Here is a 16,354-nt window from a genome sequence, read left to right as displayed (position 1 = left end):
ACCAATGTGTCGGAGGAAACACCGTACACCTGGTCGACCGTGTCAGCGTGCAATGAGCCCGGCCCGCCACAGGAGTCGCTAGTGCGCGATGGGACAAGAACATCCCTGCCGGCCAAACCCTCCCCTAACCCAGACGACGCTGGGCCAATTGTGCGCCACCCCATGGGTCTCCCGGTCGAGCACGGACTCGAACCAGGATCTCTAGTGGCTTTAGCCTACTGCGCCACTCAGGAGGCCAATAATGTTATGTTTAAAGGTGCAATATGCAGAAATAATTCACCTAATTTCAGTTTGTGACAAAACAAGCAAGTATAGTGTAGAGATTCATTGTACCATTTAAACTGGTCCTTCTGTAGCTCAGTTGGTAGAGCATGGCGCTTGTAACGCCAGGGTAGTGGGTTCGATCCCTGGGACCACCCATACGTAGAATGTATGCACACATGACTGTAAGTCGCTTTGGATAAAAGCGTCTGCTAAATGGCATATATTATTATTATATTAAACTGCTGTACTTTCCATAATCAAACATATTGTATTTTGAGCTGTTAAACAAAAATAAAAATAAAAGATGCAAAACATAGAAATAGCGCCCAAAGAACAGATCTATCGCTTCTTGGACCTGGTTTCAATGGGAATGACATCTATAACTGACTGTATATGTCAATTTGGTCAGGTCATCCAAAAAGTGACATATTGTAGCATTAAATCACATATGACCATGTTCTTATAAATATTACCCTAAAACCAAGTAGCCATCGTGGTATTCTGCTATTTCGAGCCATAATATTCTCCTCCACAGCCCAATGACATCATTCCACTTTCACCTAGTTCCTGCCGGCTGCGAAGCGAGGTTACTATCGGTCAAATCTGCTTTTCATGCGGAGTGGAGAGCAGAGCGGATGTTTCTCTTCTCTAGCGTTTCTTTTCGATAAGATGCAATGATTTCGAACATTTTGTGTTTGGCGTCATTATGTTTTCGTCAACATTATTACAGTAATAGATTTATGTTTCTATAGTTATATTTATCTGATAAACGATGTGTGATGAAAACGAATTGTTCTGATCATCGATGGCTGGTTTTGTATGAAAAATGTCAGACAGAGAGAAAGGAATGAGTGGTGCATATTTTGAGACAAGAATGGACACTTACAGGTCCAGGAGGGTAATTAGTTTATTTCACAATTACAGGACACGGTACACATATAAAAATGTACCATTATCCGTTCTATATATAGCCAACTATTTATTACCTTGTAACCCCCACCTTCTTTTCTCGCTCACTCAGAGGTTACTATCGGACAAACCATCCTTCTCCGTGAATCAACTGTGCTGCCCACATTGCATACTGGCAGGCAGGCAGGCGTGCCTTTGTTTTCAACACAGCTGTGTTTCTGTTTTCTTTAACACGTAGTTTTCGGATAATGGGGACGTGCAGGCAGTCTCTGTTCCCATTGTATCGTGGTCTTCTTGACGCACCGTTATTGAGATTAGCTTGCTATGGGTAATTGAGGAGCTAGACATTTAGGAAATTGAGGGAGCGTAATCTTGATTGAGTGGGGTTGCCAAATTATGAAACTCATTTCAGATTGAGGCAATGTCAATTGTGCAAAACACAAATAGGCGATCCAAGTCATCAATTTCAATGGTCAACATTTTCTGTGGCAAATTTTATTTGATGAGTGAATGTTCCTCATTCAACATGATGGTCATTATGCTCATGTTCATCATGTGTTTGATATTTTGAATAAGTCATTAGTCTTATCATATTTATAAAGATAAAGCCTCTTCTAAAGGCACTCGGTGTGCAGCATCCTTTTGACTGCCGCTTTCTCCGTGAATCTGGTTCTCTGCTCTAGACCAAGTAGCCCCCTCTATTGACCACCACATAACTGCTCGCTCTTAAAAGGGCAACGCCACGGTGTGCTCCCCCAATGAACAAACCCACATTGCGGTAAATAGGCAGCATCTCTTCCTCCTACGACGAAATATGTTTTGGGGTTCTGTAATAATAGACTACTGTCGGTGATGTAGTGGTAAATAAACAAATTGCTGGGGAAACTCTGATCACCGGTTGCGAAAAAAACTAGTTAAACTCCAAATGGTTTCAATGAGTTTTTTTTCCGCAAAAGGAAGGTAAATCTGTCGTGAAAAAAAAGTGTGTTAACTCCGTGTACTTGTTAACCCTCCCACCACTGGCTACTATAGCTTATATAAGAGTGCATGTGTGCACACAGGCAATATTTTGTAAACAAATGGCCTACACTTTGCATAAGCATGCCCTTACAAAAATAATTGCAGTTAGAGTACAGTATAACTGCAGTTCAAGTGCAGTATAACTTCAGTTATAGTGCAGTATGCTGCAAATACTGCATCCAAAACACTGTTTTTACAGCAGTAATTTTACAGTTTATCTGCAGTGCATTACAACTGCATTTCAACTACAGTTATTCAATTACTGTGTCCAAAATACCACAGTCAACTGCCGTTTCAATTGAATTTCAGCCTATGTCTAATTTTAAGGGTCAGTTTGTTATATCTGGAGTACTTCTCCTGTCTTATCCGGTGTCCTGTGTGAATTTAAGTATGCTCTCTCTAATTCTCTCTTTCTTTCTCTCTCTCGGAGGACCTGAGCCCTAGGATCATGCCTCAAGACTACCTGGCATGATGACTCCTTGCTGTCCCCAATCCACCTGGCCGTGCTGCTGCTCCAGTTTCATCTGTTCTGCCTGCGCTATGAAACCCTGACCTGTTCACCGGACGTGCTAACTGTCCCAGACCTGCTGTTTTCAACTCTCTAGAGACAGCAGGAGCGGTAGAGATACTCTTAATGATCGGCTATGAAAAGCCAACTGACATTTACTCCTGAGGTGCTGACTTGCTGCACCCTCGACAACTACTGTGATTATTATTATTTGACCATGCTGGTCATTTATGAACATTTGAACATCTTGGCCATGTTCTGTTATAATCTCCACCCGGCACAGGCAGAAGAGGACTGGCCACCCCTCATAGCCTGGTTTCTCTCTGGGTTTCTTCCTAGGTTTTGGCCTTTCTATGGAGTTTTTCCTAGCCACCGTGCTTCTACACCTGCATTGCTAGCTGTTTAGGGTTTTAGGCTGGGTTTCTGTACAGCAATTTGAGATATCAGCTGACGTAAGAAGGGCTATATAAATACATTTGATTTGATTCAGCCGGGGGCCGATTATTATTACACTGAGCTGCAGGTAGCCTAGTGGTTAGAGCATTGGACTAGTTACCGAAAGGTTGCAAGATTGAATCCCAGAGCTGACAAGGTACAAATCTGTTGTTCTGCCCCTGAACTAGGCAGTTAACCCACTGTTCCTAGGCCATAATTGAAAATAAGAATTTACCTTACCTTAAATAAAGGTTAAAAAAAAACATAAAAATAAAGGAGACTACATAAACCATTTAAAGGCCGGACGCTGACCAGGTCGCTAGGGGCACGGTGTTTCCTCCGACACATTGGTGCAGCTGGCTCCCGGGTTGGATGCGCGCTGTGTTAAGAAGCAGTGCGGCTTGATTGGGTTGTGTTTTGGAGGACGCATGACTCTCGACCTTCATCTCTCCCGAGCCTGTACAGGAGTTGTAGCAATGAGACAAGATAGTAACTGCTAAAAACAATTGGATACTATGACATTGGGGTGAAAAAAGGGGGTATAAATAAATAAAATGTAAAAGATGGGAAATCTGATAATGATGGGTGTGGTTTTGATGGAGAACTTTTACTCTCCACAGAGTAAAACTGACACAATCACATTCTCACATTCTCAAACACAACTCTGGTTATTAACACACATTTAGATATACATAAAGACACAGTATAGATTCAACATCTTACAGTAAAGCTACAAAGATAGGCTACTGTAAGCAATAGCCTTTGTGTTGCCCTCAAAATGACTTAAGTCAACAAATGAAGATCTTAAGGGTTCATGAACGTAACAAGATTCAACAACTGAGACATAAAATAAACAAGTTCCACAGACATGTGACTAACAGAAATGGAAGAATGTGTCCCTGGACAAGGGGGGGGGGGTCAAAATCAAAAGTAACAGTCAGTATGCAGTTGCATTAAGTACATCAGTGAATCTCCTCCTTATAATAATAATAATAAAATAATAATAATATATGCCATTTAGCAGACGCTTTTATCCAAAGCGACTTACAGTCATGTGTGCATACATTCTACGTATGGGTGGTCCCGGGAATCGAACCCACTACCCTGGCATTACAAGCGCCATGCTCTACCAACTGAGCTACAGATGGACCTTATGGACTGCACCAGATTTGCCCGTTCTTGCTGTGTCACCAGCAAGGTCCTGGACATTTCTGAGGGGGGAATGGCCCAAGACCTCACCCTCCGATCCAACAGGCCAGGCCCCAGACGTGCTCAATGGGATTGAGATCCGGGCTCTTCGCTGGCCATGGCAGAACACTGACATTCCTGTCTTGCAGGAAATCACGCACAGAATGAGCAGTATGGCTGGTGGCATTGTCTTGCTGGAGGGTCATGTCAGGATGAGCCTGCAGGAAGGGTACCACATGAGGGAGGAGGATATCTTCCTTGTAACGCACAGCTTTGAGATTGCCTGCAATAACAACAAGCTCAGTCCGATGACACACCGCCCCAGACCATGATGGACCCTTCACCTCTAAATCAATCCCGCTCTAGAGTACAGGCCTCAGTGTAACGCTCATTCCTTCAACGATAAACGCGAATCGGACCATCACCCCTGGTGAGACAAAACCGCGACTCGTCAGTGAAGAGCACTTTTTGCCAGTCCTGTCTTGTCCAGCGACGGTGGGTTTGTGCCCATAGGCGACGTTGTTGCCGGTTATGTCTAGTGAGGACCTGCCTTACAACAGGCCTACAAGCCCTCAGTCCAGCTACTAGGTCTGAGTACTGATAGAGGGATTGTGCATTCCTGGTGTAACCCGAGCAGTTGTTGTTGCCATCCTGTACCTGTCCCGCAGGTGTGATGTTCGAGGGTGTACCGATCCTGTGCAGGTGTTGTTACACGTGATCTGCCACTGCGAGTACGGTCAGCTGTCCGTCCTGTCTCCCTGTAGCGCTGTCTTAGGCTTCTCACAGTACGGACATGGCAATTTATTGCCCTGGCCACATCTGCAGTCCTCATGCCTCCTTGCAGCATGCCTAAGGCACGTTCACGCAGATGAGCAGGGACCCTAGACATCTTTCTTTTTTGCCGTTTTTCAGAGTCAGTAGAAAGGTCTCTTTATTGTCCTAAGTATTTATAACCGTGACCTTAATTTCCTACCGTCTGTAAGCTGTTAGTTTCTTAACGACCGTTCCACAGGTGCATGTTCATTAATTGTTTATGGTTCATTGACCACGCATGGGAAACCCTTTACAATGAAGATCTGTGAAGTTATTTGTATTTTTACGAATTATCTTTCAAAGACAGGGACCTGAAAAAGGGACGTTTCATTTTTTGCTGAGTTTGTGTATGTAAGGTTGTATTATAGACTAAACCTAAGAGACTAGACAAGGTATTTAAAGATTGAACAGCAGATGGTCGATCCCTTTGCAGAGAGATGCTACCATGTCCTTGCACCCATCCTCTAAAGACAAAGACACAAACCAATTAGGATTACTCTACTCAACAATCTGTGATACATCTTCAACATTCAACTTATACCCAGCCTCAGAGTGTATTTTCTCCTGTAGTCTAGTTGATTTACATCTGATATTGGCCCTATTCATTAAATCAAATTTGATTGGTCACATATACGCGATTAGCAGATGTTATTTGCGGTTGTAGGGAAAGCTTGTGCTTCTAGCTCCGACAGTGCAGTGATAACTAACAAGTAATATCTATCAAATTACACAACATATACCCAATACACACAAATCTAAGTAGGAATTAATTAAGACTATATACATATGGACGAGCGATGTCAGAGTGGAACGGACCAAGATACAGTAGAATAGTATAGAATACAGTATATACATGTGAGATGAGTAATTCAAGATATGTAAACATTATTAAGTGAATGAGATACTGCAGAATAGTATAGAAAACAGTATATACATATGAGATGAATAATGCCAGATATGTAAACATTAAGTGACTAAGATACAGTATATACATATGAGATGAGTAATGCAAGATATGTAAAACGTTAAGTGACGAAGATACCGTAGAATAGTATAGAATACAGCATAGACATATGAGATGAGTAATGCCAGATATGTAAACATTAAAGTGACCAGTGATTTCTAGTCTATGCCTATAGGCAGCAGCCTCTAATGTGCTAGTGATGGCTGTTTAACAGTCTGATGGCCTTGAAATAGAAGCTGTTTTTCAGTCTCTCGGTCCCAGCTTTGATGCACCTCTACTGACCTCGCCTTCTGGATGATAGCGGGGTGAACAGGCAGTGGCTCAGGTGGTTGATGTCCTTGATGATCTTTTTGGCCTTCCTGTGACATCGGGGGCTGTAGGTGTCCTGGAGGGTGGGTAGTTTGCCCCCGGTAATGCATTGGGCAGACCACACCACCCTCTGGAGAGCCTTGCGGTTGTGGGTGGTGCAGTTGCCATACCAGGCGGTGATACAGCCCGACAGGATGCTCTCAATTGTGCATCTGTAAAAGTTTGTGAGGGTTTTAATTGACAAGCCAAATTTCTTTAGCCTCCTGTCTGTGTGGGTGGTCCATTTCAGTTTGTCAGTGATGTGTACGCCAAGGAACTTGAAGCTTTCCACTTTCTCCACTGCAGTCCTGTCAATGTAGATATGGGGGTGCACCCTCTGCTGTTTCCCGAAGCCCTGAATGCAGCTCGTTGAGTAGTATTCTGTAGTTAGTTAACCACTGAACCTGGTCATCAAGCTTGTGTGTCTAGTTACTGTTTAGTCAAAGTCACTGAGGTGGAATGGTCTTTGGGTCAATAAATATCAATATGCTATGACAGACTCTAAATGGACGTTCTATCTGAAGTTCAAACAATATATAATTATATTTCAAAAGGATAAAACCGAATTCTATTTTTATAAAGTGTGTGAACTGATATGCCTTCAGATCGAACCTACATTTAGAGTCTGTCATAGAATACTGGTATTTATTGGACTCGATTATGTCCCCAATGGCCACTGACAAGACTGAGCACTTGTTTTCAACCACAAATTAGGCTATTATACAGATATGACAATTACACAATCATAAAATGATTATATACATTGCATGGACGGATTCAATACCGAAATAAATATGTATAGGGCGCCGTAGCCCTCTTAAGAGCTGTTTTTTTTTCTCTCTACACGTGCGTCCCGTTTAAGGAGACAGCAACACAACCAGCCTTGGATCGTTTTGACCGCGAGTTACCTTTCCTCTTCCGAAAGCGGCTGCATTGGCTGCCCCTATAAAAGCTTGGAGGAGAAAAAAGCAGTTCTGTTAGAACCAGATACAGAGCAGCGAAGACAATAACGGTCGTGAAAAGGCGAATACAAAAGCGTCCATTGGACATTTTCAAATTCAAGGAATTATATTTGATGAACATTGAAGAATTGGAATTTCGCAGCATTTGGGGAAAAGGTCGGTTGTTTTTCTTTATTCGTTTTTGTTGTTTCTTTGTTAAGTGGCTCTGTGGGTGATATGCATTGTGTCATGCAACATCCCAAAGGAACTTTATTATTTGATATGTACAGAACGGATGTATATGGTTGCGGATGTATATGGTTGTTTGATTCAGTCTGTACATCTTTTCAAAACAAAAGCGCATCTTTGCCTCCTGTATAGTACGCGACATTGTTCACAACAACAATCAGCACATGATTTCCAGTGTTTATCCTTAATCAAATGTATCGAATAACTTATGCATTTATGAGGTTTTTGGTAGGATGGGTAAGATGACAAACTGTGGGTCGTGTATTTGATGTCCTGTATCGCATATTACCGTATTGTGTTTGATGAATACAGTGTATGGGCTACAGCATCTGTTGCTGTTCATTGTATGGAAGAGTCTGCGTTACGCTGAATGACCGAAAGTAACCCCTTCCTCTTGAAACAATGAAACATGCAGCATGAAGTTCTGAAATTATTTCGATAATTATATTGCACTGATATGGTTGACATTCGATTACAATTATAGAATGTAACGTCTTAGATTGTGTAATTGTTTTTATAGTGAAATTCTGTTATTGTTTTAATGAATGCTTGTTTCCGATTCATTGATTCAGGCTTGATGTTGTAGTTAAAGAAGGAGATGTTTACCAAACGGGTTTTGCAATTATGTTTTTTTTTGTCGATCCATCGTTGACCATAGTGGTTGTCATATTGTTATTCATTCGTTTTTTTTCATAGCCTGTTTCATCAAAGCATTGCATAATTTTGTTATTTTAGCCTTTGTAAGATGTTCATATTCTGAATGATTTTTGCAATGTTTTGAGACGTAGTTGAAACCATAACAGGCAATTGGATAAAAAAAGCAACCGCATTGATTAATTTGGAGTTAAAAAATATGATCATCATATGGATATGGCACGAGTGAAAAAAAATGATTAAACAAGTAAATAAAAAATAAATAAAAAGTAAATAACCACATTAAAACCCTAGAGCAATTCTGCACCAGGCAACCGCATTGATTAATTTGCAGGGGCTGTTGTTTACAACTTCTAGGCCTACTGTAGTGGTTTGTTATGGTATGCGTTGAAGCTGATAAAAAAAAAAACAACGACTTCCAATGTAACCAATACACGATCTGTTCATTAGAACATCTGTTTTTATTATGCCGGGCCCCGAGGTAGACGATCATACCGATTTTGCCAAATTACATTTTTTGAATATGCTATCCATCCACCCAGGCTACAAATGAAATGTTACCTGCGTAGCCTGCTGGTCCTTCATTCGTCTCGAGAATAGACATTCCAATTGTTTGAGAGCTTGTTGCATCGCCATCATTTTACCTTTATTTAACTAGGCAAGTCAGTTAAGAACATTTTTTTTATAATGACAGCCTCGGAACAGTGGGTTAACTGCCTTGTTCAGGAGCAGAACGACAGATTTTTTACCTCGTCGGCTCGGGGATTTGATTTTATAACCTTTCGGTTACTAGTCCAACGCCCTAACCAGTAGGCCACCAGCCTCCCCAAAATTGATTGAATGGCAAGTTCAGACTAAAAGGACTACATTAAAAGGACTCTCACCCTGAGCGACTTACCGTTGTGAGTGCAAACTTTTCCATTGCATTCTGGTCCCCCATGGGAATCAAACCCACAACCTTGACATTGCATGCACCGGCACTCTATCAACTGAGCCACACAGAGACCAATTCATATCCTTAAAAACTCTGTTGCATCTGAAAGTATTTAATAATACAGCTGGCTATATAATTAGATAAATAGTAACAGCATTCGCCTCATGCTCATTGTAGGGATTGTTCATTTCTGTATTGCAATTGCTGGATTGAATTGAAATGTCATGTTATGAGAACATCTGGTAGTTTAGATATGAGTCTTTTTTGTGTTATATTGTGTGGGTGGCCACACCTTCGCTTGCCAAGTATCCACTGACTGTTTGAAGATCCAAAAGTCCTTGTGTGTGTTTTTTGTTGATGTTGTAACAGACACTGAATCTCTCAATTCTGGAAATGCCACCAGTGCATAGAGTAAAAACTGCCCCGATTGGTTAATACAGTCTAGTATCCATTGGGGAATCTGATGGTTATATTTGGTTGGACTTTGACCTATGAGTGGCGAGGTGTCCAGTGGACTCAAACAGCCTGCTTCTCTGGTCTCACTGTGCTGCGTGTCTGCAGTTGGGAGCTGAAAAGCAGTAGGAAAAGGTCCAGCGAGTCTCACTGTGTTGTCACTGTGCTCTGCAGTTGGGAGCTGGACGGCTGTAGCATAGGTCCCTGAGGCGAGATGGCCATCTCTACTCAACTGGGCTTACTGCTGTGGAAGAACTTCACCTACAGACGGAGACAGACAGTAAGTAGCTACTATATAGAACAAGTCTATCAACCCCACGTAGATTCTGTGAGATAAGGGGAGCATGGGGCAAAGTGGAATAATAAGCTTTAGTGGTTACAAGGTATAGTAGCAATACAATGTGTTACTATTGTCGTTTGTGTGGCCAATTCACACAAAGAAGAGCATCTTCCATTTATTGGTAAAAGGAATGAGATTGCGAAACACCCGTTGAATGGACTTTATTTATCCTTTGAATCAATTGAGGATGTTCAGACCGTCGATGACGTCAACGTAGCAGGGCGTCAATGGTAGCACAGAGGAGTTTTAAGTGCTCTCTCAAGTACACATTTCCGCAAAAAAAAGGTTTGGATTCTGGAACATTTTAAATTACACCGTCGCCTTATCGTGTCATCAAACTGTTAAACCTCAAAATGTCTCAGAAGAATCTAAGAACAAGATACATTTATAGAACAGATCCCCAGCCTCCATTTGACCAATGCTCGGTGAGGATGGGGCTGGGAGGACAGCAGCTGTTGTGGACATATGTCCACCCAACCAACCCTTCTCCCTTTCCACTCCCAGTCTTAGCTAGGATAAAGATTATAATATATTTGCCAACAGCTGATAAACCCCTTAATGGCTGCCTGACTCCCTCATAGTGGTTTGTGGAATGACCCACTTCCATTGTAAAGCAGGACCAGTCCATTCTAAACGGGGTCCTAGATTTGAATTGTAATTGAGGAAATGTCTCATTTAGAATCAAAATGACCCATCCAATATAGTCAAGAAATTGGTAACCTGGATTGTAGACTAAAGTACACAAAGAAAGCTTAGAGGTGGGTTGTCTACTCTAGGACAGTGGTTCCCAACCTTTTTTGGTTATTGTATTACCAAGTGCATTTTGCTCTACCCGGAGTACCCCTGAAGTATCCCCTCGTGGGTAGGCCAAGTACCCCTGGTTGGGAACCACTGCTCTAGGACACTGAAACATTCAATACATTTTTTGCGTACTTGTTTTTGTTACATCCATGGCCACCCTACTTTGCAAACAATTTCAGGTTCAAAGATTCCTCCTTATCTGCTGTTCTGCCCCAAATAAACAACATATGATTGACATTCCCAAATGGGTTGTTCTGTAGGGAGACCAGACATCCTTACTATGGCATTAGTTTCACTGTTTGAATGCTGTTTGTCCTGACTGAGTTTATCAGCCTCTCATCGACCTTCTGGACTTCCCTTTCAGCTCCAGCTAATTATCGAGATAATATGGCCGCTCTTCATCTTCTTCATCCTCATATCTGTGAGGATGCATTACCCGCCCTATGAGCAACATGAGTGTAAGTAGCCCACACATACACAGAGTGCCTCAAACCACAATGTATTAGCCTGTGAAAGACGATTTTCTGTTTTATGTACATCTGAAGGACAATAAAGCTTTTAGAATTTGAATTGTTCAAATTGACTCAAATCTAGCCTTGTTTATGGTGATTTATTCACTCAGTTATAATGAGGCAATTCAAGAAAAATGTTAGTGTCTCGGCCGGGTAAGTAGTGACGCACTAGAGGTCTCATGACATTTGGTCCAAATGCTGTTTCCTGTCATCATTTGTTCCCGTTTATCACTCTTTGTAGTTAGATGAGTCAGATGACAAGATGGAGGACAACAGGATGCTCGACAGTTGTCCTTTACATCATAGGCCACTAGTGTTTATTGAGTCCAAGACTCTTTGGAAAGCAAAGCAATAGAGACAAAAGATACTTCAGGGAAAGAGAGAGCTCATCATTTTTAAAGGACATTACTGTTCGTATCAAAGACAGATAGTCACAACAGAACAGTGGAAGGCAGGAGATTCCCACAAGAAATGTGTCCCAATGGATTTAGTTATTCTAGAACAATGGATGAGGGGGGAAAAAAATAGTGGGCTGTGTGAACACGTGGAAATGTTCCATAGGCCTACTGGAAAGGAAGAAAAAATGTTTTATTGTCCAATAAATGTCAATGCAGAGAAGAGTACATTCATGTCCTTACCTGCCATGTCTCATCCCAAGCCAAGGTCTTCCTTCTATACAGTTTTCTTAAAAACATCCCAATCAGTTGGTCAATATCCAACTCGGTAGGTCAATATTTGATATATTGACCCGCTGGCCTGTATTACACAATAACAGCTCTGGGAACAGTTTGTTACTTACACAGATAATATATTCTCAACTTTGAGTTAGAAGCTAAAGTTAGAAGCTAAAATGGAATTGTTTCTCTCGGTAAAATCAGAGCACCAAATGAAATTGAATTATTGCAAAATTCACCCGAAAACGATAATAAATGAATCTCCATTAAATGAACTTCCTGAATTTAAATGTATACCAGTAAGACTCCAACAACACTGGACTGTGTAGTATGTTTGTACACATCAATGGACGTCAGTAGAAGGATGTAAAGCTACTATACTTTCTATTGCCCTCCTTATCTCTATCTTGTCAATACAGGTCTCCAGTAAAGATCTTGGTTTCATCCCAATTGGCATCCTATTCCCTATATGGTGCAGTACTTTTGACTAGGGCCCATAGCGAATAGTGTGCTATTTGGGACGTACATACTGTATTTCACCAGGTCAGAAGGCTATGCCTTTGCCCTCCTGTATAATACAGATATACACTGAGTGTACAAAACATTAGGAACAGCTGTCTAATATTAAGTTGCACCCCCTTTAAATGAATTGGGCATGGACCCTGCAAGGTGTCGAAAGCGTTCCACAGGGATGCTGGCCCAAGTTGACTCCAATGCTTCCCACAGTTGTTTCAAGTTGGCTGGATATCCTTTTGGTGGTGGACCATTCTTGATACACGTTCTTGTTGAACGTGGAAATCCCAGCAGCGTTGCAGTTCTTGACACACTCAAACCAGTGCGCCTGTTACCTACCATACCCCATTCAAAGGCACTTACATATTTTGTCTTTCCCATTCACCCTCTGAATGGCACACACACAATCCATGTCTTAATTGTCTCAAGGCTTAAAAATCCTCCCATTCATCTACACTGATTTTTAAATGGATTTAACAAGTGATATCAATAAGGGATCATAGCTTTCACCTGGATTCACCCGGGAAGTTTATGTCACGGACAAAGCAGGTGTTCAAAATGTTTTGCACACTCAGTGTAGGTTGGATAGCAGGCCAGTAGGCTCGGCTATTAAACTCACTGTATGATACCATAACGGTGGAATGTGAAATAACTATTCAAGTGTTACTACAAAGGCTTGTCAGATCCACACAAACACACACACACATTGACAAAAAAGGAAAACGGGAATACTTCTGTCACATCTTGTTTAGCAGAATGTGCACGTCACCATTTTGTTGATGGTCAAACCTGTCAACTCTAGTTAACTCGGCCGTAGATAGTAATACTTGATTTCACCCATTGAACTCAACAGTATTGACCTCAGGACTGGGTCACGCTAAATAGTCCTACTCTATTTGATTGCCTCACAATCTGCTGGGCTACTGTACAGCAGCAGATAACGGTTTGCTTATAACCTCTTTTTGGCTCGTCACTGAAAGTGAATGTTGATCCAACGGTCACATGAGTCATGTAGTTCACTGAGGCAATTATTCACCAAATAACCCCCCCCCCCCATCTCTCTTGGTCTCCGTCCCAGATGGCACCCTGTTTCCCAAAATAGTGCAGTACTTTGAGCACTTGCGGAATAAGGTGCCGTTTGGGACGCAGCCTTGGCCTCACTGTTAGACAACACAGTTCCTCAAGAGTACACGAGGAATCCGTGCCCACGCGAGGTCCCCCGTTGTACTGTACTCTTGCTAAACCAAGATGTCCGCCTGGCTGTTATTTTCGATCTTCTGAATTGAGCCAAGCTGAAATGGAGTTTCACTCAGTCCTCCTTGCTCTGCCATTGTGAAATGTTGGGGGACTGACTAAAGTACCCCGTTTACCACCAACATAATCATTTGACTTCAGTGGCCATCTGGGCAGCTACATAGGGAGATATTGTGACGTAGAGTGGTGTCGATCATTGAACCTTCCCTATTTGTCCCCCTCCAGGCCATTTCCCCAACAAGGCCATGCCCTCGGCGGGCACCTTGCCCTGGGTACAAGGGATCATCTGTAACGCCAACAACCCCTGCTTCCGCCACCCCACACCAGGAGAGAGCCCAGGGCTGGTGGGCAACTTCAACGATTCTATGTGAGTTCATCCTGGAGAACTGACCCTTTTAAAAAATGTTTAACATTGACTGATTTGATAGAATGATTTGATTAGTCATGTCTGTGACAAACAACCAAGTAAACAATGTAAGCTAAGACATTAAAACATTTGAAATAATGGACCGTGCCACAAGGAGCATTGTTCCTCCTTTCAGACCCTCAACCCCAGAGGATCAGCATGTGAGTTTTACCACCGTTGTTCCTCACGTTGTCTAATCGTCTCTCTATGAAACACAGAATCTCCCGTCTGTTCATCGATGCCAAGAAGATCCTCCTCTACAGCCAGAATGACAAGAGCTTCGAGGGCTACAAAGTTCTGGTGCGGGCTCTGGGGAAACTACAGAGCAACACGGCAGGTAGGACAGATCACAGTACATAGACCCTGAGCTACAGACTTAAAGATGCATCCCACTGGGCAACCAACTGGTTGAATCAACGTTGTTTCCATGTCATTTCAACAAAGAAATGCAAAGTGAGGATGTTGAATCAACGTGGAAAACTGATTGGATTTGCAAAAAGTCATCAACGTACGGGAATTTTGTATTTTTTCACTCAACTTTGAACTTAAATTCAACGACATGGTGACATTTCTCTTGTTGATTTCATGTTGAATTCACGTTAGTTGACAACTCAACCAAATGTAAATGAAAACTAGGTGTTGAACTTCCATCTGTGCCCAGTGGGATGTGCATGGATAACCTTTTCGTTGATGCACTGTCCATAAATTTACGCTGATTTATATATTTGTACGTATTGTTTATATACTGTATGACATCACATGTTATGTTTGTTTCTGCATGTGATGTTACTGAATCTGATCCTAAGCCTGTGCCCACCTGCGTACATAGGCCCTGAGCAATAGACGCATAGCACGCATACTGATCTGAGTTTAATTAGCCTAGTTTTTCAGTAGGTATGTATGATCACCTATGTATGATCACCTATCTGTACATGCCTCATAGCTATAGACGTAGGGCACACGCTGTCGATTTGAAGCACATAGTACTGAACTTGAGACTTGTTTGATGGGGAAGTCCTCGTTTTCCTGGGGCTGTACGGTGCAGAGAGTTCAGAGCAAATGGCATGCTTATATTTTAATGGCCTCCATGAAACCCCAAATTCCTAATGCGAAGAAAAGCAGATTACTGGCGACCATACAGCTCCTAATCAAATGGGTCCGTTTGGCTCGTAATGGAGGGCAATGGGTGCAGGTTGGCAGCATAGAAATAGAGTTATTAGAATGGACGTTCTCATTCCAGTCAGTGTTCTACGATTCATTGATTGTTCTACGATTCATGAGTGATCCATTCAAAAGCGCGGTGGTCTGAGGGGCTTTGTTAGCCTGGTCCCAGATCTGCTGGGAGTTGGCTAGACGGCGAAAACAAATATGAGACCAGGCTTTGTCCCTTTTAGTAATTCAATTTCTATGGGTGGCATAGCATTGGTGTAATCATTCCATGCCAGTCCTTGGGTGGGGAGGTTGCTGCTGGGCCAACCAGGGGGCAGTGCCCCTGTCCTGTTCTAACTCTTTTTAAGTAGCAGGAAGACCTCCCTGGGCCCACCCATCACAACAGGATACAGATTTAAACTAACTGGCCCCTCAATGTTCTGACTGCTATCTCTGTGTCTGAACTGGACCAACCCCGGGCTTGGAATGTGTCTGCATCCTGTTTGAGGGTCATTATGTGCTCTGTTCTCCCCTCACGTGTCTGTCCATCTCATTTTAGATGGTGAATCGTATTACCAGCAGGAAAAAAACTGAATACCATTGAAAATAAACTTCTGCACACTGCTCCACAGATTTAATGGATACTGTAATGTTAGCTTTTGGCTCTTGCTGAGCTGCCATTTTCAGAGTGGAAAATACATGGGGCTGTCATGACTTTGGCCCAGGAAGAGGGGGGGAAAGGTCTTTGAGGAAATCAGGTTGATGATAGTATCTTTCCCTTGCATGAGTCCTGAGGTGTCCCAGTCCCCACACCCCTACGTACATATCTGCCATAAATATTACCTACCCACTGGGCAAAACATGTTGAATTAACATTATACCAATGTCATATTTCAACGTACAACTGACATTGACCATTAATTGACTTATTTTGGTTGAATTTCCTAATTAGGTAACATCAGCTGCTGGATGAGCCTCATGGCACCTCATCAAGGCTAACGCTAACACCACTGTTAACCTGTCTG

The 16,354-nt window shown here is 42.3% G+C and overlaps 1 protein-coding gene across 4 annotated transcripts in view; it reads left to right on the top strand.

The window, feature by feature from the left end:
• The first annotated feature begins 7,399 nt into the window (after positions 1-7,399).
• The window catches only part of LOC118361860 (phospholipid-transporting ATPase ABCA1-like), a 42,601-nt gene continuing 33,646 nt past the window's right edge, over positions 7,400-16,354 (top strand). For all 4 annotated transcript variants that reach the window (XM_052486674.1, XM_052486673.1, XM_052486672.1 and 1 more), the window contains exons 1-5: positions 7,400-7,567; positions 9,855-9,960; positions 11,186-11,279; positions 14,000-14,141; positions 14,399-14,517. In XM_052486674.1, the coding sequence (XP_052342634.1) occupies positions 9,895-9,960; positions 11,186-11,279; positions 14,000-14,141; positions 14,399-14,517 (421 nt within the window). In that variant the 5' untranslated portion in view covers positions 7,400-7,567; positions 9,855-9,894. The remainder of the gene's footprint in view (positions 7,568-9,854; positions 9,961-11,185; positions 11,280-13,999; positions 14,142-14,398; positions 14,518-16,354) is intronic.

The sequence above is a fragment of the Oncorhynchus keta genome, chromosome 29, assembly GCF_023373465.1.
Source record: "Oncorhynchus keta strain PuntledgeMale-10-30-2019 chromosome 29, Oket_V2, whole genome shotgun sequence".
Taxonomy (NCBI): domain Eukaryota; kingdom Metazoa; phylum Chordata; class Actinopteri; order Salmoniformes; family Salmonidae; genus Oncorhynchus; species Oncorhynchus keta.
The sequence above is the reverse complement of the archived record's forward strand: the minus strand, read 5'-3'. Positions and strand labels throughout refer to the sequence as shown.